The 25285-nt window shown below is 40.2% G+C and overlaps 1 protein-coding gene across 2 annotated transcripts; it reads left to right on the top strand.

Annotated features, from left to right (window-relative positions):
• The first annotated feature begins 3021 nt into the window (after nucleotides 1-3021).
• Nucleotides 3022-12359, top strand: LOC117488795 (deoxyribodipyrimidine photo-lyase-like). Of its 2 annotated transcripts, none has more exons than XM_034137902.1 (10): nucleotides 3022-3201; nucleotides 3401-3742; nucleotides 3834-3982; nucleotides 4666-4848; nucleotides 5093-5251; nucleotides 9348-9546; nucleotides 10543-10695; nucleotides 11528-11649; nucleotides 11734-11893; nucleotides 11980-12359. In XM_034137902.1, the coding sequence occupies exons 2-10, from the start codon at nucleotides 3499-3501 to the stop codon at nucleotides 12126-12128; spliced, it is 1518 nt and encodes a 505-aa protein (XP_033993793.1). In that variant the 5' UTR covers nucleotides 3022-3201; nucleotides 3401-3498; the 3' UTR covers nucleotides 12129-12359. The 2 variants fall into 2 exon arrangements, with proteins under 2 accessions (XP_033993793.1, XP_033993792.1); XM_034137901.1 differs by having other exon boundaries at nucleotides 3416-3742.
• The last annotated feature ends 12926 nt before the right edge of the window (nucleotides 12360-25285 follow it).

The following is a 25285-nucleotide window of genomic DNA, read 5'->3' on the forward strand; positions in this document are numbered from 1 at the left end:
TGTGATGAGTGAAGAAAAGAAAGTAAAAAGGCTTGGAAAAGCAGCAGAATATTTGAACTGCAAACTTTTGAACTAACTTGATGGCGAATGATCTGTCGCCATGGCAACGGCATTTGATGACACCCCATAATACGCTTAGATGCGTTGATGGCTGCATCGTTACCAAACCTGTGAAGTTTTGGGCCGTTTGGAAAATTTTCACTGAAGTTATGAGAAAACCGTGTTTCATGCTACGAGCATTGTGTTGCCATGGCAACGGCATTTGAAGAAACCCCATAATTGACGTAGAGCTGTTGAGGGCTGGACCGGTGATATACAAGCGAAGTTTGGGGGACGATCGGACCATTTCCATTGGACTTACAGCGACATCGTGCTTCATGGCGAGTGGTCTGTCGCCATGGCAACGGCATTTGATGACACCCCATAATATGCTTAGATGCGTTGATGGCTGCATCGTTACCAAACCTGTGAAGTTTTGCGCCGTTTGAAGCATTTTCACTGAAGTTATGAGAAAACCGTGTTCCATGGCGAGCATTGTGTTGCCATGGCAACAGCATTTAAAGAAATCTCAAAACTGTCTCGTAGATGTCTTCACGGCTGGACTGTTACACACATGTGAATTTTGAGCACTTTTTGAACATTTTCATAGGAGTTAAAGGGACATCGTGTTTTATGGCGAGGGATGCGTTTCCATGGAAACGGCATATGGTGAGATTTCAAATTTGGCGTAGAGCTGTTGAGGCATGGACCGGTGATATACAAGTGAAGATTGGGGGACGATTGGACCGTGTCCCTTGGACTTACAGCGACATCGTGTTTCATGGCGAGTGGTCTGTCGCCATGGCAACGGCATTTGATGACACCCCATAATACGCTTAGATGCGTTTATTGCTGCATCGTTACCAAACCTGTGAAGTTTTGGGACGTTTGGAACATTGTGTGTGTGAGAGAGAGAGAGTGTGTGTGTCTGTGTGTGAGAGAGAGAGAGAGAGAGAGCGAGAGCGAGAGCGAGAGCGAGAGAGAGCGCAGACTGCTGTCAGAGTGATGACATCATCGTGTTCCATTACACAGGTGTTTATAGTTGAGCTAACGAGCTCTGTAGAGATCAAAGGTTTGCATTGTTCTGAATGAGAGATAAAGCTCTTACATGTGAAAGTTTTGTGGAAGACCCATAACAGATATCTGTGAAATTTCAAAACGTGAAGCATGTCAAGGAAGTTGAGTATCTGAAGTGTAATTTTTGTGTACTTTCGGGTTAATAATGTGGCCTTTTTTTGCAGTTTAACTAAAGGTGTGCGGCTGCTGCTGTGAGGAAATATCAGCCTGAAATTACAATGGGTTTTAATGGAGACATGTTGAACGTTTTTGTCACTTCATGCCCTCAAGAGGCATTTTGCTTAATTATTTGTCATTTGTCAAGCTACGAGATGTTTTCCTACGTTTGTCATGAAAAATTATGTCTCAGGAATGTAGGGTTTGGGAATTATGGCAGTTTTAAAAAAATATATGAAGGCAAATTTCAAGATTTCCTACCCTCTAGCTGTGACATCACGCACTCTAGTTAATGTTAAAATCTGAAGAAAGCCTCTTTACCAAGGTCTGAACAATGTTTAATATCTCTAAAAGTAAGAATCAGATTTAAAAGTTGTGTTACACGAATAATGTCAGAAAGATGTGTAACATTTTAAAGTTTGAATGAGGTTTCTGAGTGAAAGTATGAATTAGCAGTTGAAGTCGCATGAAGATTGTTCAAGTCTGAAGATTTGCTGTATCAGCATTCCCACTAAATTAAATCTGATGACAGGCCAATGCCCAAACTGGAGCTGTGTACAGCGAGGAAAAAAGGAGCGAATCGGACGTAAAACTTTAAAGGTCTCCTGATTTAGTTTGTGAATTAATGCTTATTAGAGTTTCGGCTGGAGAGTGCGTGCGGGCGGACCTGTCGGTTAGAAAGCAGGCGTGTGTAAGTCCTGCATCTGTATGATACAAATGTGTGTAAAATGATACTGGGCGCTGTAATCACTCATCTGGTTACAGCGTTACATTGACCACCCCCCCCCGACCCCAAAAAAAGGACGTAGTATTATTGGCTTCCCCTAATTTTTTCCCCACGCCACGCTACTGGATTACAGTGGAGGTCAGACCAGATAGGGTGGTGATATGCACAGATTCATTATCCAGTTTACAAAGCACACAGTCAACAACAACTGCCAGAGAAGACATACTCATAGAAATCAATCACAGCCTGTTAAGACTTCACAGAAGCGGCAGTAGATAGATAGATCTGCAGTTCTGCTGGGTGCTTGCTCATGAGGGGGGTGAAAGGGAACGAGTGTGCTGATAGATTAGCAAAAAGTGCACTACAAAAGGAAATCACATTACCAGTTAAACTTGGAAACGGAAAAGGAAAAGCAGTAATTAAGAAGAAAGGGATGGAGATCTGGCAGAAAAGGTGGGAGAAAGACCAGAAAGGCAAAGAGTATCATCAAGTGCAAAAGACAATTACAATTAATATTTATAAAGAAAGAAACAGAAGGGAGGAAATCATGATAGCTAGGCTCAGACTAAATCACACAGCATTGAATGGTACTCTGTATGTCATGGGGGAAAAGTGACAGTGACAAGTGTGGGAACTGTGGAGTTAAAGAACATGTGGAACATATTTTATTACATTGTGTCACCTACAGAGTTGAAAGAGGAAAATTAAGGGATAACGTTTTAGAGGCAGAGAGCGAGTGGAATGTAGCTGCCGGTATTCTGGGAACAGAAGGAGAAGGAGTAAGAGCTACCAGAAAGGCACTGTTCACCTTTTTGAGGGAAACTGGGATAGGGAAAATAATCTAACTGTTTTTGTTTTGTTTTATTTATTTTATGGTTTCTTAGTTTTATGTTTTTCGATATGCTGGTTTATTAGAGGGATGACATGATGATACACACTCGTGTACAGTAGGTGGCGGTATGCAACCAAAAGCTGTTTGCGATCCGCCAATATTAAAAAGAGAAGAAGAAGAAGAACCTAAACATCATCTGCGTGTTCATGTTTGTTTAAAGGAAAGGCAATGACGGCTAACGAATTTCTTACAGTTTGACTGCTAAAATGACGTCGTCTGCCATTAGCTTCAGTAAGCTAGCTTAAAGTAGCCTACCTTTATCAGATTCAGAACGTTTCTTTCATTGTATGCTGCACAGCATTTGCAGGAGGTAAGTTAAATCCCAACGAGCCTGTGTTTTGATTGAGAAGCTTCTCTAATGGTGTCGTGCTTTGTTTTCTATCATTTAATATGTGGTTATTGTGTCTTAGTTCATGGCAAGGAACTTGTTTTGGTTTGTTATGTCTTGCTAACGTTCACGTGGTATCTTCAGCTTTTCACCATGTTGACTCTGTTTTATCTGACTGCAGCTCATCTTTCTTTAGAGTTGTTACCCACAGTTATCTGGATACCACTTCAGTACTTTCTTCCAAGAACAAGGCCAAGAACAAGAACCAGTCAAACCATCATGTCTGAGAAAAAACGAAAGTCTACATCTGCTGCTGCTGTTAAAGAACCCAGTGCTAAGCAGCAGAAGCTGGATCCCACGAAGGAGAAGGACTGGCTGCAGGACAGTCTGAAGCAGCAGAGGACAAAGAACAAGCAGATGAAATTCAACAAAGAACGCCTCCGCTTCATATCTAACACTGAGAGGATAAAGCAGGGCTCAGAGGGTGTTCTGTACTGGATGTCACGAGACCACAGAGTACAAGGTAAACGCGTAAAGCAACTACCAGTAAAGTAACAAGATATTTTTTATTAACTTGTGTCCTCTCAGTGGTCAACATGTTTTGTTTGTTTCAGATAATTGGGCTCTGATCCATGCCCAGCAGCTTGCTCTGAAGGAGAAGCTTCCTCTGCACGTCTGTTTCTGCCTGTTTGTCCCAAAATCAGAGCTGTCCACCCTGAGACATTACAGCTTCATGCTGAAAGGTCTGAAAGAAGTCGAAAAGGTATTCACTACAAGAATCCGTTTATTATCCTGCAAAGTAGGTTTCACATACAAGGAGTAAGCAATAGAGTATTGATGCATACCATTTAAATAAAAGCACGTTTTGCAAAATCTAAAAAACATGTACTTAATTCCATTAGTACATCAACCAGGTAAAGAAACACCAAGTTCTTTCTTTTGAAGTTATTTTAAAGTAAACCCTTTAAAGCCTCTAGCTTTTCGTTGAATGTTGTATAGCTGAAACAATTGAATGATTATTGGATTGACAGCAAATTAATCAATTACAATTCTGATTTATTCATTGTAAAGGTGGAAGTTAAAGTAAAAATGTCAACAAAAACAAGTAGATTACAGATATACGCTTCTGTATCTGATTATACAGGTATTTTTTGACAATTGCATGTGATTTTAATGACCAACAGATAAAGTTAAGGAAAACAAACTAAATTTGATATATAGAATAAAACACATTTCAAAATTAGAAACATCAATAATACAATGAATCATTATTAGCAGCCTTAGTGTGAGAATTAAAATAATAACTAAAAGAAGTATACCTCTAGTTAAATGTGTATTTTGTGATGATTGAGAGGCACTTAGAAGACTCACAGGTTACATTGATACTATGACATTTATTTGCACTTTTACCCTCAAATTAATCTTTATTCTGCTCCCACCAAACAGAATTGCAGATCCTTAGACATCCAGTTCCACCTGCTCCATGGTTCAGCTGGAGACGTTCTCCCCGGCTTTGTGTCTGATCGAGAACTGGGCGCAGTGGTAACAGACTTCTCCCCCCTCAGAGAGCCACTGCAGTGGTTGGAGGATGTTAAAAAGACTCTTCCAAAAGATATTCCCCTCATACAGGTACACACTCTCACTCAGTGTCGATAGGATGCTCTGAATTTTGGTTATTCGACTTCTCCCCACATTTTTCACTGATTATGTCCTTGCTTTATTTCTTGTACTCGTCACAAAGAAATAGATTTAAGACAGTGTAATCACACTCTGTCTTATTGTATGCGGATTGCTTTGATTTGTGTGTATGTGTACTGACACTATTACTACTTTTCTTTATCTGTCACAAAATATATGATTTTCATTTCTGTAGGTAGATGCCCACAATATTGTCCCCTGCTGGGTAGCCTCACCTAAACTTGAGTACGCCGCCAGGACAATCAGAGGAAAACTCACAAAGCTTCTCCCGCAGTTCCTCACAGACTTTCCTCTGGTAGAAAAACACCCCTACACAACGGCAAGAACCGCCAAAGTAAGTGCTGCAGTAAGCAATATGTTAATAGGGCCCAATTCTGCTAATTTTCAGGTTCATATTTGTATTTTGTACCCCCACTGTGACATGTGAACATGCTTTAATGTTCAAAAAGTTCTCATGCTGCCTGTGCTGCAGCACCTCTTTTCACACTCTGGCCCAATCCCAAACCATGCCCTCGACCCTACCCCTCCGTGACGGAGTGAACTCCGTCTGGAGCCACACTCGCAGCTGAATGAAGTTCCCTCCATTAAGGGTTAAGGGTATAAATACAGCGCTCCGCTTTGGGACGGCCTCCCCTCTCTCCGTAGGAAACGGAAACGGACGTCATGGTGTCCAACCCACATCTCTCGGCTGCATTGACCTGCGTTGCTATCCGTCGCCTGTTAGAGGGTGCAAGGGCATGATCCGACAGAAGGCGCAGAAGGTTGAGGCGCATTTTAGCGATGTGCCAGTGGCAGGTAAACATTTCAATATTGCTAATACAACAATTCTCTTAACTTTATTTCTTATACAGTATTAACTTTGTATGTGTAATACAAATAGATATTTTTGATATATTTTGATATACATTCATTTATTGTTTCTTTCCTTATAAGCTATACGTATATTATATATCTATATAGTGTCTGTAGAATTCCAACACAGAGAAATATTGTCAGTAGTTTATATAATACAAAAGGAAAGGCTAATTTGACTCAAACACAAAAATAGTAAATCCAGAGAAACAGATAATGCTGCAGTGGTCTCAGAAATGTTTACAGAGCTGTATATATAAATATATATAAATATATATATATATATATATATATATATATATGTATATATATATGTGTGTGTGTGTGTGTGTGTGTGTGTGTATTTTATATATAAAATACAGTTTATATAGGGTGTGTATTACAAACATTTCATGTTTATAGTATTTTAACAATACTGTGTCCTGTGTTTGTCTTTTACAGGGGTGCAAAGGTCTTTACATGCAGCTCAATGCTACTGCCCCAATTATCGCCTTGTATGCCAACCCTGAAGCCTGTCTAAAGAAGGACTTTAGAGTTAAGCGCTCTAGTGTGGCTTATTTAGTGCAGATGCTTTCCTCTACAGCTTGGCCCATGGACTATCGCTCTCTGTGGTGAGTTCAGCATTCGGGATTCCCAAATCGACGGTCCACAGGATCATCAGACACGTCAGCGGGAAGATAAAGGCCAACCTGAAGACCCTCATTTCCCTGCCAACCGCAGATGAGCTTCCAGCGATTGCAGGCGACTTCTGTCAGCTTGCCAATAGTCCTGCATTTCACCATGCTGCTGGTGCGATTGATGGATGCCATATACGCATCAAACCTCCAGGAAACGAGTACCACAAAGACTACATCAACTACAAGCTGTTTCCTTCCATCCAGATGCAGGCCATCTGTGACTCAACTGGGAGATTCCTGGATGTTTTCATCGCCTATCCAGGCTCCGTTCATGATGCCAGAGTACTTCGCAACAGCCCCATCTTCAGCCAGGCACTGTTTCCCCCAGCTGGTTGGTTCCTCCTTGGGGACGGTGGTTATCCCTGCCTGGAAAAACCAGTAGCATTACTCACACCCTACAAGGTCCCTCGCGGACAGGTGCGGGCAAGATTCAACGCCCATCATGCCAGGGCTCGGTCTGTGGTGGAAAGAGCATTTGGAAGGATGAAGACTCGCTGGAGGGCCACCTTTTTCAAAGCGCTGGAGGTCAGTCCAAGCTTTGCCCCTGACATCATTGCATGTTGTGCATTTCTGCACAATCTGTGCATCAACATGAACGATGTCCTTGAGGACGCTGAAGCCTTCCCCCCTGAAGATCAGGACCAGAATCCTCCCCCTGCCGCAGCAGGTGGACAGGAAAGTCCTGGACACCACCTAAGGGACAGGATTGCTGCACAACTGTCTGCTCCTGTCCAAATGGCACCACACCTGAGAGAGCACGACTACATTTAATGTACTTTGTTTTTTTGTGTTTTCTTTTGGCAAAACGTGGTTGTCTGGTAACTTGTGTTTTTGTATTATTATGTGCACACATACCTGATTTCATTTGTGTTTGTTAGCGAGCTCCACTTCCCACTTTAGAGAAAAGAGGTGAAATAAAACAAACCTGTGCAACGTTGATTTCAAACTTGGTTTTCCTCAATTGTCTTTCTGCATAATCCCAAATTGGAGACAAATGTCCTTACCTCTTGGATCATTCAATCACATTATAGGTGCACAGAACAAAGGTTCACAAAATGAACACAGGTCTTCTAATACAATCACTTTTGTTTTTGAGTGCAACTCTGCAAATGGTTTGACATGAGCAATTAATGCCGTAAATGGCATGTATATTTTAATCCCTTATGCTTATACCTATGAAGCGCACACGCATATCTTTATTTAAAATGCTGATATGCAGGGTTAATCTTCAGACTGTGAAAAAAACACTTTTGTTCCGTGCACAACATTACTTTGTGCAAAAGTTTTCCTTCTACATTATCAAACCCACACAGAACAATGTAAGTAACAATCACGCAAAAGCAATGTCACTCATCACCCGTCTACCTGTATTTACTATATACCCATACAATATTCAAGACATGGAGTACGTTAAATTAGGTTTATTGTCTTCCAAATAAATTATACAAGCGAACAAAAACAACTCTTTACAAGTAACATCAATAATCAACATAAAAATGGCCAATGGTGGGGGAAAAAAAATTAATCACATTTTGTAGACCATTTTTTCAAGCAGGTTGAGAAATTTCTCTGAGGCGTTCGTCCTCTTTTTCTGCCTCACTTTCTAGGCACTCCAGCACTCCCTTAGCACTTTTCCTCTTTTTTGGGGGGGGCTGCTGGGTGGTTCCAGCCTCAGACGGTGGTGAGGGGCCTGGATCATCAGCCACATTGGGGGGGGTGGGGGGAAGAGGAGCAGGAAGCAACCTCCGTATCAAATAGGATTGTGGGGTTTGCCAAGGCTGAGGCAACAAGGACAGGAGGACTAATTGAAGGCCTTGCACCTATGGCCTCATCCATGGCCATGAAGAAGGGCCATGTTGCAGGGGTTTCTTCCCCCTGATCAGTCCCTGCTCCAGTCCTTTGCCTTTTAAGTCCCTATTGCAAACAAACGCATGTTAGAAATCTTTGTTCAGCTTTTTTAAAAACAAACAAATGTTTTACATTAACAATAAACCATTTACCTTGTATTTTTTCTTTAGGTTCTCCCATTTCTTGGAGGCCTGTTTGTGAGACACATGTTGCCCAAGGTCCAGTTCCTTAATGATTGACCTGTTATCATAGCATATTTCAACAATATATATTGGTGTTAAGTCAATGACCCAAAGTGCACATTCATTACTTTCATTGCACAAAATATGAATTGAGTGCATAATATAACTCACTCCCACGCTTCTTTGGCAGCATTTCGTTTTTTGCAGAACTGGTTGTCCTTGTCCATCCTTAATGCAATAAGTGCCTTGGTTTTTACCACAGTCCCTGAAATTACAAATCACACCTAAGTTTAAACCGATTTTGTAAGTGAATGGATGTGAGATACATGAATTGACACGTGTTGTTAGTTTGATTCCGATTTATATTTGTACATCTTCAAAATAAAAATCGAATGTAATCTTGCCAAATGAAATTAACACGTGTAGAGTTCAAAATACATGTTTCACAAAGGCATGTTTTAGTTAAGGCAACGTATTAATTATCGTTTAAAAACATAACCACATGGAACTCACATTTGTATGACGTTGTTTCCTCCATGCCCGAAAAACTGTTGCACATCTGTGGAGTGAGACTATCGAGCTTGCATCCATGCAAACTCCCCGTCGGAGGCTTTTATAACCCACTACCCCTCCCCTCTGATTGCTTTGGAACAGCCCTCAATGTGGCGGACCCTCCGCGTGAACGCGCAAACGGAGGGGTAGTGTGTAGGGGTAGGGTGTAGGGCGTGGTTTGGGATTGGGCCTCTGTCTGAAAACCAGAGCCAGGTCTGCTCTGATTGGTTACTTTGCCGGCTCTGTTATGAATGTTCAACAGCTTAGAGATAACCCACCCAATGGGGTCAATTGTTTAAAATGTTGTTTTATCTTACAGCTCATAGACTGGGAAAAAACCCTAGCCTCCCTGCAGGTAGACCGAGATGTAGGAGAGCCGGAGTGGGCTATGCCGGGCACCAACGGAGGGGTGGCCATGTTGGAGTCCTTCATTGATGAACGCCTCAAACTATTCGCTACTCAACGCAACGACCCAAACATTGCAGGCCTTAGCCAGCTGTCCCCCTGGATCCGCTTTGGTAAGTAGCACCATGAAAATGAATTGTATATGGGTACATGTATGGAACATCTGTATCAACTATAGCTCTAATTAAACATTTTATAAACCCTTTCTCATCCATCTAAGCTTCACTGCCTTTCTAAATATCTAGAATAATTGGTTAGCAGGTCTTTGGTATTTTTTTAACCTGCAACTTATATCCCCACGTTTTTGTGTCTAAGTGACTAATGGGGACAGCGCATTTTAATTGGTTCAATATTGACTATTAAGCCAAAACGCTGCACCTGGCTGCTGGTAATACAGGCTTGAATTAATAATATAAGTGTTTTGACCACTGTATGTAACCCTACAGAGAAATTGAACATTTTGCTTGATTATTTTATTTTTGGGTCATGTTACTTGTTGCGAGAGGACAACATTGCGAACATGAGTGAGAGTTTGAGTAGTGGTGTCATAGTTGGATGTGTACAGTAAGTCCAACTTATTATTGTTGTTGAAAAGAAGAACCCAGAAAATCCCCAAAAAATCCTATGTAGGCTCCCTCCCATCATGTGGGTTAGACACTTTGAATAACAATCTGAGACTGTCAGTGGCAAAAAACAAGCACTTTAGTGGATGTACATTGAAAGTGCAGAATTTTCTTTCTGGGAGAAAATATTGTCCTTCCAAAATGGTGACAGGTGTCCCACAAGGCTCAATACTCGGACATCTGTTATTCAATTTAGAACTCTCTTTAATGTGTATAGAACATATGCAGTAGAGCATTACTTAGATTGCAGATTGTCTTACAAAACACCTTGCTCAAAAAACAGAAAATTCTAATTGATTTAATGTAAACCGAGATTATTCCCACTTTTGCAGAGATCATTAACAACATATATTGAGCTCAAAGTGAAAAACCATAACCCATAACAAAATAGGTTAGCTTTAAATGTCACTCATACCAATTCAGACCCTTTTTAACGTTGCCTCCTCATTCTGTCCATCACTCTTTCTTATCCTCATCCACCATCAGGTCACCTTTCAGCCCAGCGTGTGGCGCTGCAGGTTCAGAGCAGTGGGAAATGTGCAGGTCCATCTGTCGCTACCTTCATCGAGGAGTTGGTTGTGCGAAGGGAGCTGACGGACAACTTCTGCTTCTACAACGAGAAATACGACAGCGTAGAGGGTTAGTTTAGATCTCATTAAGTTGCATCCTGTTCGTCCTATTGCTGACATCATTCAGTTTCAGATGATTTGAAGTCTAGTTGTGTGAGATTCTAACCCTTAGTCAGTGTGTTACCGTCAGTAAATGTTTGTTTGCACAACTCTAATTTAGGAAACCAAATAGGAGTTACCCAATGGGAGTCAAGCAATTGACTGCTGCGGACGGGGGCAACAGCAAAATATATTTTAGCCACCTAATAACTGTTTGCTTCTGCTATATTGAGAGTATTTTCACACATTTACCTTGAGAGACACCTATGCAGTCTGTTCCTGATGCGGAACTGAAGCCGTTATATTTATCCATGCTCTTGTCAAAGCCACCAGGCTCTACTCAGAATTATTTGTATTTTAACTGGCAGAACACCGGGGTTGCAGGTCTAATGCTGACCTGTTTGTTTTGTGTGACTTTATGAATCCGAACTTTGCATAGGCACACAATAATACATTCAAAATAAACAATATAGAATATAGATATAGTAGTCCACCAACCTTTGTTTTTGGGTAGGCTTCTTTTACATGTCTAAAATGCTTATTGCTGCTCCCCCTGTCGACAGCAGTATATTGCTCTGCTTTATTCTGGCACTCCTGTCTGCTTGTCCGAACTGGGAGCCCACCGCAATATGGAAAGCTTGTAAAGGAATGATTCAAACCATGTTTATGTTTTATGTTTTATGTCTTGTCCTTATATGTTTCTTTGTAAAGCGACCTTGAGGTTATGAAAGGCGCTATATCAATTCAAGTTATTATTATTATGACGCTCGTTCTCTTTACATTTTATAAACGGTGTTCCTCAGGTACGCATGACTGGGCTCAGAAGAGTTTAAAGGCTCATGCCAAAGACAAGAGGGAGTATCTCTACACACGGGAGCAGCTGGAGAAAGCAAAGACACATGACAAACTCTGGAATGCCTCTCAGGTACCTTCTCATTCCAGTTTTGATCACCAGTCTGTGTTAAGAAATGTTTTCTTACTGCTGTTTATTTCAAATGATCTCCATTAGTACCAGATGATCACTGAGGGGAAGATGCATGGTTTCCTGAGGATGTACTGGGCCAAAAAGATTCTGGAGTGGACTTCTTCACCAGAGGAGGCGCTCTCCATCGCCCTCTACCTAAACGACCGCTACAGTCTGGATGGCCAGGACCCCAATGGCTTTGTCGGTGAGGACATGGATTAAAGTGTTAATGTTACTGATTTAGAAAATCTCACATATTTATTCACTCTGCCCCTCGTGTCCCTCCTGTAGGTTGTATGTGGTCTATTGGTGGCATCCACGACCGAGCCTGGGGAGAGAGAAAGGTTTTCGGAAAGGTCCGCTACATGAACTACAAAGGCTGCCAGCGGAAGTTTGACGTAGCTCGGTTTGAGAAAAAGTACTGTCCCAAAAACCTTTGAAGCCTAACCTTTTTTTGAGGATATGGATACAATTCCTGACATACATCTCCTGCACCATTAGCCTCAGGGAGTGTCCGTACAGCATTTCTTATAGAATATATTTTGACTATTTTTGTCAAAAACTGTTTATCCTTTTAAATTCTGATCTGATGTTCCTACCTGGCTAGTGTTGTATGCCATTACATTTTATGTATGCTACTTTTATTTTTGTCTGTATGTTTTAATAAAAATATTATTTCATTGGAAAGGCATTTTCGCTTGTATATGTTTCTTTATATATATATATACACAGTTCTCCAGATGTGATTTATGCTTCACATATAATAGTAAATACTATTAATACACATATAATAGTAAATACAATAAATAACAGGTGTGTTTGATTATTCTTTACTCAAAGGCATAAACCCACTCACAATCACTTTTAACTGATCAAATGAATATTTATTCATAATCAAGAGCAGCCCCACTTGCAGGAAATGTAATCAAACCATTATTGAGATAACAAATCTGTCAAATGGAAGAAAAATCATTGACACTAAAAAATGTGAAATAGATGAATATTACAGTATCACATGCTACTATTGGTAGGGACTGGGTCACCTTAGGGTTCCAAATGTGGTTTTACCGAGCACTGGTGTAATAAAGCACAGAAAATAAAATCACTTCTGCACAACCTAATTAACTGCACCCTCAGTGGATAAAAAAACAACCCTTCAGGTAACTCTTAACACCATTTCACAAATTACAATATGAAACCTTCCCCAACTATATATATATATCTTTTGTTTTGTTCATTACAAGGTACCGAGATATACTCAAGGTTCTTCTTTCTTGTGCTAATTAGCCGAAACCAGTTTTATGGTTCCAGGGAAGAAGAATATGACAGTGTGATATTATAACATTGTTTTATGTATATTGTAATTCACTGGTTTAAGGTCTGCTACACTTTATAAAAATGTTTTGAAGTTACTAACATACTGGCTATTTGCCTTCACATAGAATGGAAGATTTCTTAAAACGAATTGATTCGATTGTAATATGTGTTTTATTTTAAAGCTTTTATTTACAATACGCATCTAATTCAGAATGCTTTTCCTACCAGTCCATCTATATTGTCATGCCTATATAGAAGAGTTAAGGGTTTCTACTCTTTGATGATTTGTCATGCTCTGAAACAATAAGCTCCATGGAATACCAAGAGATCATAGTTTTGTAAAAATACACAGAAGTCTAGTTGCTGGTATGATTTGCTGCTAATATTTGGTTTCCCAACACAAGGTATTAGTTCAGTTTGTCCCATGCTCACATTATCACCTCAGTCGCACAGTTGCTATCACAGTTAGATGTCGAATTATATTACTTACTTTGCTAAAGACTACAGTGCCCATCTTTTCTTTTTAAAGGAATTTCCATTCCTACCTGGAATGAACTAGAGTTCATTCAGCTAGCGTCTTTGTGTGGCTGTCCTTTGAGCTAAATGCTAACTTCAGCATGCTAGCATGGTCAAAATTACAATGCTTACACATTACATTACATGTCACTTGTTAGCAGTGGCGGCTCCAGAGTATTTTTGTTGGGTAATCTATGGTAGGGCTAACCCATAGAGTGGTGGGGCTCAAGTCAGTATTTGCAATGTAATTACATACACGATATCGCCCCCCTTGACAGTGAAACGCCACGCGTGAGGTTTAGATTATTTCCCTGTCTCAATCCAAATTGAACTGTATGAAATAAAAAGGCACATTTGTCTTGTAGTAAATAAAAAGGGCGACCTGGAGCCAATCCTGCAATTTCCCCACAGGTGAAAGAGTTGACATGCTGAAAACCCAACTCCTGCAGGGGGGTCTGGGGGGATTCTCCCCCAGGAGATTTTTTGAAATACTAACATAAAATACACATTCTGGTACTCTCTTGAGAAGAAAAATAAATAAATCTATTACTACACATTTAAAAAAATGAATGCCATTTTTGTTTTTTGTTACTTTGTTCTGAAAGCTGAACCTGCTGCTCCTCACAGAGAGAAGAGGGAAGAGGCTGTGTGAATTACTTTACATTGTGGATAAGGGTGGATAGCCCCCATTGTTCTGTGTGTCAAAATGAAAGACAGCCCACACACCTATCAATCATCAAACCGTGGGGTCTTATTTCATTACGTGTTGATTTCTATCAACAAGTAATGTTGTATCGATGTATATAGAGATGTACTACAGCAAAAGTCGTGACTTCCTACAACAACACCACGCCGTTATCGTGATTCTGATTGGCCAGAAGACATGATCAAAGATGTTCTATTGAGAAGACGATCACTACCTGACAAAAGTTTTCAAAACCGTTTCTAGTCTTCGGTATTTCCAGACAAGTGGCTGCTGAAATCAATCTTACTAACTGCTGTCTGTGCAATTTACTCCGCGCGAGTTCTGGCGGACTTTATTTAGCTTACTTTAACGTCATTTTTCATGGTGGGGCTAAGGCATGGATGTATAATAAGAACTGGATACAGCGTGGGAGGCGGGGCCTCATTCATTCCTATGAGAGTTGCTCATTCGCGCATGATGATAAAATGGCCCAACTTTTGAGAGAGCGAAACGTCACAGATTACCCGGCATGCCTGAGAAGTACCCGTATGTGCGCTCATAGCGCATGCGCAACTTTAACCATGCCCCCCAAAATGCTCGTTCACATCAAGCACGTCAATTTGCGTACACGTAACAGCACCGCACGTTCATGACAGCATGGTAATGTTTGTTATGATAGATTTGATATTAACGAGGCTGCAGTTAGCAGCTAGCGGGTAGCTAGTAATTATGCTAATTTACACATCAATCGTTATGTACTTTTATATTACGCTGTAACAGGATCTAGTGATATCCAAGCAACAGAGCTTCATTTAGCATGAAATAATTATTGCACTGTATATATATATATATATATATATATATATATATATATATATATATATATATATATATATATATATATATATATACACACATACACACACAGTGCAATAAGCTTCTTAGTGCAATAAGAAGCTACAGGGACGTTAATCTACGTCGGTAATATTAACTTTATTTAATACAACATTTACGGTACAAGATTTAATCATACAGCCCATGTAGTATAATATTTTACAAATGATGAATTACAGCAAACATGTGCAATATATCCATTATTACAGCTCCGTGGGCTGGCAGTAAGGCGATATGGGTCCGTTCTTATTGTGCATCCATGGGTAAAGATAAACTCATGTAGTGCTGAACACGTAACATGAACGTGCCGGGCGGCGCGGTCCCGTGGGTTAGATGCGCGTTCATAATGCAGAGGGAAATAACTCTCAGAATAACGTTATTAGCACATTTTACAACTTGAGGAACGAATGTTTTTAATAAGGGCTATACAAGTGTTCATACTGGGTAGTTTATTTAGTTTAAAAAAAATTATCCAACGATTTACAGACCACTCTTTCCCCATGTAAGTCAATGGGAAAAAGTGTTTCCGGGCCTGGCAACCAAAAGGAAGTGTAGTACCGCCGTTTGGCCAGCACGAATATTTTCATCAGAGTCCGGCGCACTTCCTGGGGGCTTGGGCTAAGGTGGGGCTAAGCCATTTCTTGGTATGGCTGTAGCCTACCCCAGCCATACCCTGGCGCCGCCACTGCTTGTTAGACATAATGCTGTTTAGCAGGTGTAATTACGGGTGTTTAACCGGGCTGCAACCTCCAGGTCGGAAAAGGAAAGCCAGTGCGGAAGTGCCTTAAACCTGAATTATTTTTAATATCCAGCATTGAGCAACTCCACTGGTTTGTATGGAATGCCGTTTAAGCCAAAATTAAATAAATAAATAAATACATAAATAATTAAATAAATACATATATAAATACATATACCTATGAAATAAATTCTGAAATAAATAAATAAGGCGATAAATAAAAATGTACATTTAAATACACATTTATTTATTTCATCTGACTTTTATTTTATAATCCCACATTTATTTATTTCAAGAGACTTTTATTTCATAATGCCACATTTATTTATTTCAAGAGACTTTTATTTCATAATGCCACATTTATTTATTTCAGGGGACATGCCACATTACATTTCCATTTCTTATATAGAGTGGCGAAGTCCCTCCCACTTACTTCCGGGGTATGGGACCTTATTCCGGAAAAGTTATGCATTGAAGTCAATGGGGAGAGAAAACTTATCTTTCGATCCCGTTTGAATTGTGCCATGAATTACACATATGATGTTTGTCAATCTTAAAAAATCATTTCCATGTCAAAAAAGTCACAGTTTGTCGTAAAACTGTTGAAATATAAGACTATGAAAAATACGTAACTAGAAAGACTACAAATCCCAGAGTCGCGTAAGTGATGTCACAATTGTTTACCTCCACCATTCAGATACCTAAAATCAGCGCAATATAGATATAATCTATCTATATGGCGCTGGCTAAGATAAGATAACTTTAACAAGATGCCTGTGTGCTTAGTACCAGGTTGTTATTATACCAGCAATGGGTCTTGCTCGTTCTTTTGCTTCCCGTCTGATGAAACGACCAGGAGTGGCTTGATCAAGTTAGCTACCTAGCTAGTAGCTAGCACGTTAGTTAGCATTACAGCCTTGTCATTTTTATTAGCCTTAACATGAAGTAACATTAAGTAACCCAAAATGTTAAACAGTAAGAGTAGTAGTCATATTTCGTGAACCCTTTGAATAGTACTGTCACCGGTGTGATCATTCTATAATACACCATTTAATTCCGGGGGAGAAATGCTAACGCTAACGTTAGCATCGGCGATCTTTTCTACTTCATGCTATCTGCACAAATGGTTGACATTAAACATTAAAACGACCAGGCAGTTCAGAGAGAATCAAAGGAAGGCAGGCTTTGCATGACATTCTTCAGGACGTGTTTCATTGTGGTGATAGTCAATCGTTTGTTGACAAGACAGTAGTGACGGCCATCTTGGTGACGTGTGTGGTTGACCAGAGATGTAGTTCATTGAGCCTTTCACACAAACAAATGTGTTACTTCACAGTTTTACGACACATTTTAATTTTTTTGACTTGCAAAATTATCTTTTAAATTGACAAACATCATATGTGTAATTCGTGGCACAATTCAAACGGGATCGAAAGATAATCTTTCTCTCTCCATTGACTTCAATGCATAACTTTTCCGAAATAAGGTCCCATGGGGCTCAACCGGAAGGGGAGGGACTTCGCCACTCTATTCAAATGAACTGGGCGTGGTTAGCTCACAGATCCAGCCCAAAGCAACAGCACCACAACACTGACTCAGAGGCTTCTCAATACTCTAATTTCCCCTCCTCGACTCCTATCCTCGACTCCTATCCTCGACTCCTATCCTCGAGACTTAGTCCCGCCCACAGGAGATGCGAGCGGAGGAGCCGAGGAGAGGAACCGAGGAGAGAGGAGGGGAAGCAGCAGGCGGTTAGAGAAATGAGAACTCCTCTCCTCTGAGCGGTCATTTTAAAGAGACGTCCATTAATGATGACAGGAGGCACAGCCCTCTGTCTGATGGACAGATGTGTTCATGACGACTTATATATTTACTTTTAATTCATTCACAGTGCGGTATAATGAGACAATAACAGGCTACAGATGAGGACATATACACACAAATATATTTATATAAATATATACAATTTAAAGTATGAGAGCACTCTCATAATAACGTAACACAATCAGAGACTGGATATATCCCCCCCTCTCTGGTCGCTGAAATGGGGAATTGAAATTACGGGCCAAAAGTTGTATTTACAAGTATTAAAAGTAAGCATAGGACACCAAACCAACTGAGACCCGTCTGTCCGCCGCATCTACGCACTGTACAACACGCACCTACACACTGTACCACACACACACACCTACACACTGTACCACACACACACCTACACACTGTACCACACACACACACTGTAGCCTACCACACACACCTACAGCTCCTAAAACATAATCAGGCTACAGCCGTTGTGTATTTTATTATGTGAAGCACTAAATGGTTGTAGAAAAATATCGACTCTTTGTTTGTAGATATCTACTAAACTAAAGCATACAAATACAGAGAGTAATGTAGGCCTGTAACACTGAGTGATATATATTATACACAGTGGCGTTTTTATATGTACAAAAGTGGTGGGGCACAACAAACTTAGATGTCTATATATAAGCTTCTGCAGTGACGTGCAGTGAGGTTCATGGCTGGTGAGGCACTGGCACTGACTCTTCAGGTTTACAAATATTATATTTTGACCTAAACCAAAATATAATATTATTTTCAAAAGCTTTTTTTGTCTGATGCTTCGATTAATTTTAAACAGACAGTTCAACAAAAGGATACCCAAAAAATGTCATTTTATCATTTAAATATTGAATTGTTCTCTCTTAGTAAGATCCCATTTTCAATAAAATGGCGGTCTTACCTTGACTTGAAGATGAAGTCCATTTGCCTATCCTTCTGGACAAACATTTCTATTACTTTTTTGTAAAAGTCCTCCTTATGTTCTTGTAGTTTCAAAAGTCTATCATAAATCTAATCCATAGATTTATGATAAAAAAATTATATAAGTAGGGTAGACATGTGGATGTTATCCGGCTAATCAAAACGTGCATTTATCTAACAGGTACGTTTCCCACAGATCTTATTTCGAGCTATTTTCTAAAATCCTCTGGAGAAATCTCATTGCTTTTTTGTGCTTACTTCCTGGTTTTAGGACGCGCCACTGCAGCTCTCTCGTCTCCTCTTCAAGCACCACACTTTTCGCGGCACACGTACTTACAGCCAATCAGCTCTGAATGATTTGAGATGACGTATGGTGGGGATGGTAGCTCCATGCCCCTCTGGTCATTATTTTTTTGCCACACACATTTCATTACAAAATACTCTGAGCATGCGCAGTGAAGTTTTTACAGTCACCGTTGACTTCACAGCGAGAGGAAGGGGCATAATCAGGTTTTGTCCCACATGGCTCTAAACAGCTCAATAGGCACACACTGTGACTGTAGACACACTAATTAGAAGAACACAGACTAAAACAGCAATGTACAGACGAATCAGATGATTAAACATGATCTTAAAATATATTTTATATATTTTTTTATTTATTTTTTTGCATTTTTGTAATCATTATTTGTAATACTTTCTGCTGACACTAGGTGGGGCTGTGCCCCACCTGCCCCTAATGACCAGTCGCCACTGATTATACACACTGCTCTGCTTTCTGCACGGACCTCACAGCTGTTCTCACTGTAAACATCGCGTCGCGATGAAAGCAGTTACTAAAATAATATCCAGGGGATGCATGCAGAGCTGTCATTGGCCGCGTTCACACACAGCAAATTTGAAATAAAAAATTCAACACCTATGTAGTTAATTTTAACACTATGAAAGAGTTTATATTGAAACCACCAGCAAAGTGTTAAATTAACTCTTTCCAAAGTGTTGACAATATAACACTATCACAGTGTTACTATACCAACACTAAGAGTGTAAGATGTGAACACCAACACTGAACACCAACACCGATAACAACACTAACAGTGTTGGCTGCATCTTCAATTTAACACTGTTCTGATGTAGAGTAAGACTACAGTAGTGATACATCTTCTCCCATCTAACACCTTTTAGAGTTAAACATGTACACTAATAGTGTTGCAATTTAACACTGTCCCGGTGTAGAGTAACACTACAGTAGTGATACATCTTCTCCCATCTAACACCTTTAAGAGTTAGAAATGTACACTGAACTAGTGTTGAATGCACATTATACTGGTGTTGCATTTTGCATTAGCCTCAACCCTCTGGGAGTTCAAAATGAACACTAATCTAGTGTCAATGTAGTGTATTGGTATTATGATGTACAACAAACTGGTGTTAAAAGTTACAATGACCAATAAATCATTCCAGATAACATATATGAGAAGTGCTTTATTTGAATGGTGGCATGTCTCTTAAGACTGACAAATTCTCCCAATGCACAAATTCTCACAATATGCAATTCAACAAATAAAAAATAACCCTCTATGGCAGTGGAGGTCCAAAAAGGACCTCACACACCCATGGGGTGGAGGGATAAATAAAAATTACAGCACATAGCTGTCTAAGACAACATAAAAAAGGGTGTCATTGGCACTTGCAGACATTTGCAGATCAAAAGGCTTATGAAATTGCAGTGCATCAGGTTTGATGACTGAAAGACTATCCTGCTTAACATTAAAGGCATGAAGATGCTCAACAAATAAACTTTCCATGTCTCTTAAGACTGACAAATTCTCACAATATGCAATTCAACCAACATTCAATATTGTTCAACAGCAAAAATGTATATGTACAAAAATAAAAAATAACCCTCTATGGCAGCGGAGGTCCAAAAAGGTCGTTTGTTGCCTGCCGTGCCAGGCAACAAACAACCTTTTTGGACCTCACACACCCATGGGGTGGAGGGATAAATATAAATTACAGCACATAGCTGTCTAAGACAACATAAAAAAGGGTGTCATTGGCACTTGCAGACATTTGCAGATCAAAAGGCTTATGAAATTGCAGTGCATCAGGTTTGATGACTGAAAGACTATCCTGCTTAACAACATTAAAGGCATGAAGATGCTCAACAAATACACTTTCCATGTCTCTTAAGACTGACAAATTCTCACAATATGCAATTCAATATTGTTCAACAGCAAAAATGTATATGTACAAAAATAAAAAATAACCCTCTATGCCGCGTTCACACCGGAGTACTTTCACCGTACTTTTCGCGTTTTAGTTCCGTGAGTACCCCTTATGTCCAGTGGCGTTTTTATATGTACAAAAGTGGTGGGGCACAAAAAACTTAGATGTCTATATATAAGCTTCTGCAGTGACGTGCAGTGAGGTTCATGGCTGGTGAGGCACTGGCACTGACTCTTCAGGTTTACAAATATTATATTTTGACCTAAACCAAAATATAATATTATTTTCAAAAGCTTTTTTTGTCTGATGCTTCGATTAATTTTAAACAGACAGTTCAACAAAAGGATACCCAAAAAATGTAATTTTATCATTTAAATATTGAATTGTTCTCTCTTAGTAAGATCCCATTTTCAATAAAATGGCGGTCTTACCTTGACTTGAAGATGAAGTCCATTTTCCTATCCTTCTGGACAAACATTTCTATTACTTTTTTGTAAAAGTCCTCCTTATCTTCTTGTAGTTTCAAAAGTCTATCATAAATCTAATCCATAGATTTATGATAAAAAAATTATAAAAGTAGGGTAGACATGTGGATGTTATCCGGCTAATCAAAACGTGCATTTATCTAACAGGTACGTTTCCCACAGATCTTATTTCGAGCTATTTTCTAAAATCCTCTGGAGAAATCTCATTGCTTTTTTGTGCTTACTTCCTGGTTTTAGGAGGCGCCAATGCAGCTCTCTCGTCTCCTCTTCACACAGCACACTTTTCGCGGCACACGTACTTACAGCCAATCAGCTCTGAATGATTTGAGATGACGTATGGTGGGGATGGTAGCTCCGTGCCCCTCTGGTCATTATTTTTTTGACACACACATTACATTACAAAATACTCTGAGCATGCGCAGTGTAGTTTTTACAGTCACGTTCACTTCACAGCGAGAGGAAGGGGCATAATCAGGTTTTGTCCCACATGGCTCTAAACAGCTCAATAGGCACACACTGTGACTGTAGACACACTAATTAGAAGAACACAGACTAAAACAGCAATGTACAGACGAATCAGATGATTAAACATGATCTTAAAATATATTTTATATATTTTTTTATTTATTTTTTTGCATTTTTGTAATCATTATTTGTAATACTTTCTGCTGACACTAGGTGGGGCTGTGTCCCACCTGCCCCTAATGACCAGTCGCCACTGCTTATGTCGCGTTCACACCAAAAATCGTACTTAATCTCGGGTACTTTTACCCCCATTTTTAGAGCCAGCTCAGAGAGCGTACTTTTCTGTGGGTGAAAAGTGCTCCAAAAGTGCCCCAGTGCTGATTGGCTGGGCGAATTGCAAACCACGCCCGTACAACTCTGAAAATGTTGTGTGGAGACGCCATTGTTTTTCCTCGCTACAAAAACACAACGCTCCGTGCGTTGTGTTTGTTTTTGAAAGCAGTTATGGCAAGCATCAAGAAATGATGAGGAGGTGTCGGCGCTTCTGGAGATCTACGCCGAGGAGGCGACCCAGGGAATGCTACTGAAGCCAGTTCGGTAGCTTTCACTTGACCTGGGAATTGTGCACAGCCGGCTAAATATAAAGAAACTCAGGACTACAAACGGCGGATTCAGTGGCCAACGATGACTACCACGACGAAGGTAAAATCAACTACATGCACTGGGGTTTTAATCTGCACAATAATGGTCTCAGATGTACTTTTATTTGCTCAGTAGATCAAGCTAGCCATGCTAGCCATAATAGGCTAACACCGGCCCCGTAGCTAGCTAGATATTCTCGGCCGCTATGAAAACGTTTTGATTTGTGAATAACTGTGCAGTGTTTCTGTAATTTGCTTCACTAACTCATGGCACTAATCGTCTGTTTCAGGCGAGGATGGACAACTCTCGGGATTGGAAACAAGCGAGCTTTGCCTTCTAGATCACAGTTCTTGGTCGTCCTCCTTACCAGCAACCAAACGCAAAAGGTACACACACTGTAACTTTGTCTTGAAAGAACGTTACGCATCGAACTGATGTTCACAATCATGTTTATTTCATAATATTCATCATATTTTATGTTTAACTTGCCTCAACAACATTAAACAAAGTTCAAGCATACATGAAGCACTCTTCAAAAAGGAACAATCCTCCGTGTTTGAACCTCTTAAATCGCTGCATAGCCGATTTATTTGGACTGGATTATCCCAGAGAGGCCAAACATTCTTTATAACACAGTTTCAGATTTGTGAAACCTTAATTCTATTTGTGAAAATACAAAAAAGGGAGATTTCAGTGCTTTTTTTTACATGTAGACCACATTAGACCACATTAGACCAGGTCCTGATCTAAAACCACTATACCTAGACCAGGGGTCTCCAACCTTTCTTCATCTGAGAGCTACTTTCAAAAAATGAAAGTGGCCAAGAGCTACTTGCATCACATCGCTTACATTTATTCACATAGCCCTCATCAGTTGAATTAAGCTATACTTTTGTACACGTGTGAAATTGCAATACCTAAAGCTTATCAAAAATAAGGTCCAAGAAAACGAAGATTTCTCACATATTATTATGGCCCACATAATAAGTACATCACTGAACATTCACATAAGTGTCCTTAATCACCACCTTACAAGCATTTCACTCTTTTGTTAGTGAGATTAATGGCACTGCATACAGTCCACCATAGAGGTGTATGCTGGACCCACTTAGGTTCACTTAATAGAGTCATTTAAATGTTCATCAGTCGGTCTTGTTCTGTATTTAGATTTCATTCATGTCAGAAAAAGCTGCTTCACAAAGGTATGTAGAACAGAACCAAATAAAGCAGACATTTTCAGTGCTGCTTGGTGAATGTTCTTATAGTTTTCTGGGTCTACAAGGCTCCAGAAATGTTGTGAGTTTTGCTGAGACTTAAGCTGAACATTATTTTGGAGATCTCCACAGGATTGACACTGAACAGTTGTTCAGCCATCTTTTTCTTCTTCTTCTTCGTCTTGACATTAAATTATAAACCATAATAAATCAATTGTATAGGTCTAGCCTCCCTATATCTGTGTGTGAAAATGGTTCCATCCTCAAAAACAAAAAACTAATACTTCTGCAGTCTAGCTGCAGCTTCTAGCAACGGTCTTCTGTTAAAAAAAAGACACACATGACTTGAGTCTGAAAACAGCAGGATTATTTACAATAGCATTATAAAAACAAAAATAGTGCATGTGGGTGCACACTTACATTCTCTGTCTTACTGTTACATAAATCCCATGAATGTATGAGATTAAGTTAGCTTCATCATATCTCAATCAGTGATTAAGTGAATAATAAAGTTTCTATCGGGTCACTATCAGCCTGTCACTCATTATTTTCAGGGAGGGGGCGGGGTTTGGAGGAACGGAGAGGAGACGGTGATCGCGGAAGCTTTCCTCCTGCCTTCACAAACTTTACACAAGTATTTATCAACTGAAAATAGCAAGAGGACATTCATACTCTGCAATCAAAGACTTGATTAAATTCACCAAAAACCTGACATGACGATAACGAGTGTTTTTCAAAAAACACAAATCCCTCCCTGTGTGTCTCTGAGGCGCAGCGACAGGGCCTGATTCAGAGCGGGTCATTCTGCTGTTAGTTCTGGACTCGTGCTGGTGGAGAAAGCAGACTGCTCCGTGTGTGTTGTCGCTGTGCTGCTGTCACGTCTGTTCCTTGATCTCTGCGTCACCGACCATTTGATATTCGTGTGACAGAAAAAAATCTAAAATAAAAAAACGTTATTGTCCAGCCGCGGCCGAAAAATCAATAAGCAACCTTACTACGCTATAATCGATAATCGAGCGGCGAGCTACTGAAAAGCTGCCCGCGAGCTACCGGTAGCTCGCGATCGACGTGTTGGAGAGCCCTGACCTAGACTCATCAAATCTGGACTGGATTATCCCAGAGAGTCAAAAGATTCTTTATAACACAGTTTCAGATTTGTGAAACCTTAATTCTATTTGTGAAAATACAAAAAACACATTCCTAGTATGTTGTAAAACTACATGGCGACTAAACAGATCTTGTATATTGCTTATTTTCCCCTCTTAGGAAAGCGGACACGGGATGCGAATTTCTTTGACACCGCCCAGGCGTTGGAGGACCGGCGTGCCGTGGTGAATGAGTCGCTGCGTGGAGATCAGATGGTGCTGTTCACCAAGGCCCAGGAAACGGAGGACAAGATGCTCACCTCGATGGAGCGCCAGGCAGAAGTGTTCAAGCAGCAGATGGAGCGCCAGCAGCACCAGGATGAAGTGTGGGCGCTGCGCCATGAGGAAGCGTCGGCGCAGCGGCAGGATGAGCGACAAACTGCATTTAATAACAGTTTATTTGGTATAGTTTTTGTAAATACTGACACACGACACACAACGTTGCACTAAGGTGTGTATGCTGCTGAGAATATCCCTACACCTGGGACAGTTTATTTTATATT

Source organism: Trematomus bernacchii, unplaced genomic scaffold (genome assembly GCF_902827165.1).
Source record: "Trematomus bernacchii unplaced genomic scaffold, fTreBer1.1, whole genome shotgun sequence".
In the NCBI taxonomy this organism is placed as follows: Eukaryota; Metazoa; Chordata; class Actinopteri; order Perciformes; family Nototheniidae; genus Trematomus; species Trematomus bernacchii.

What these genes read in the sequence shown, in the direction of transcription:
- LOC117488795 (XM_034137902.1), top strand. Translation starts at nt 3,499, where the DNA reads ATGTCTGAGAAAAAACGAAAGTCTACATCTGCTGCTGCTGTTAAAGAA. An exon ending in ACGAGACCACAGAGTACAAG is followed by an intron (nt 3,743 to 3,833) that starts GTAAACGCGTAA and finishes TGTTTGTTTCAG; the next exon opens with ATAATTGGGCTCTGATCCAT. An exon ending in GGACCCCAATGGCTTTGTCG is followed by an intron (nt 11,894 to 11,979) that starts GTGAGGACATGG and finishes TCCCTCCTGTAG; the next exon opens with GTTGTATGTGGTCTATTGGT.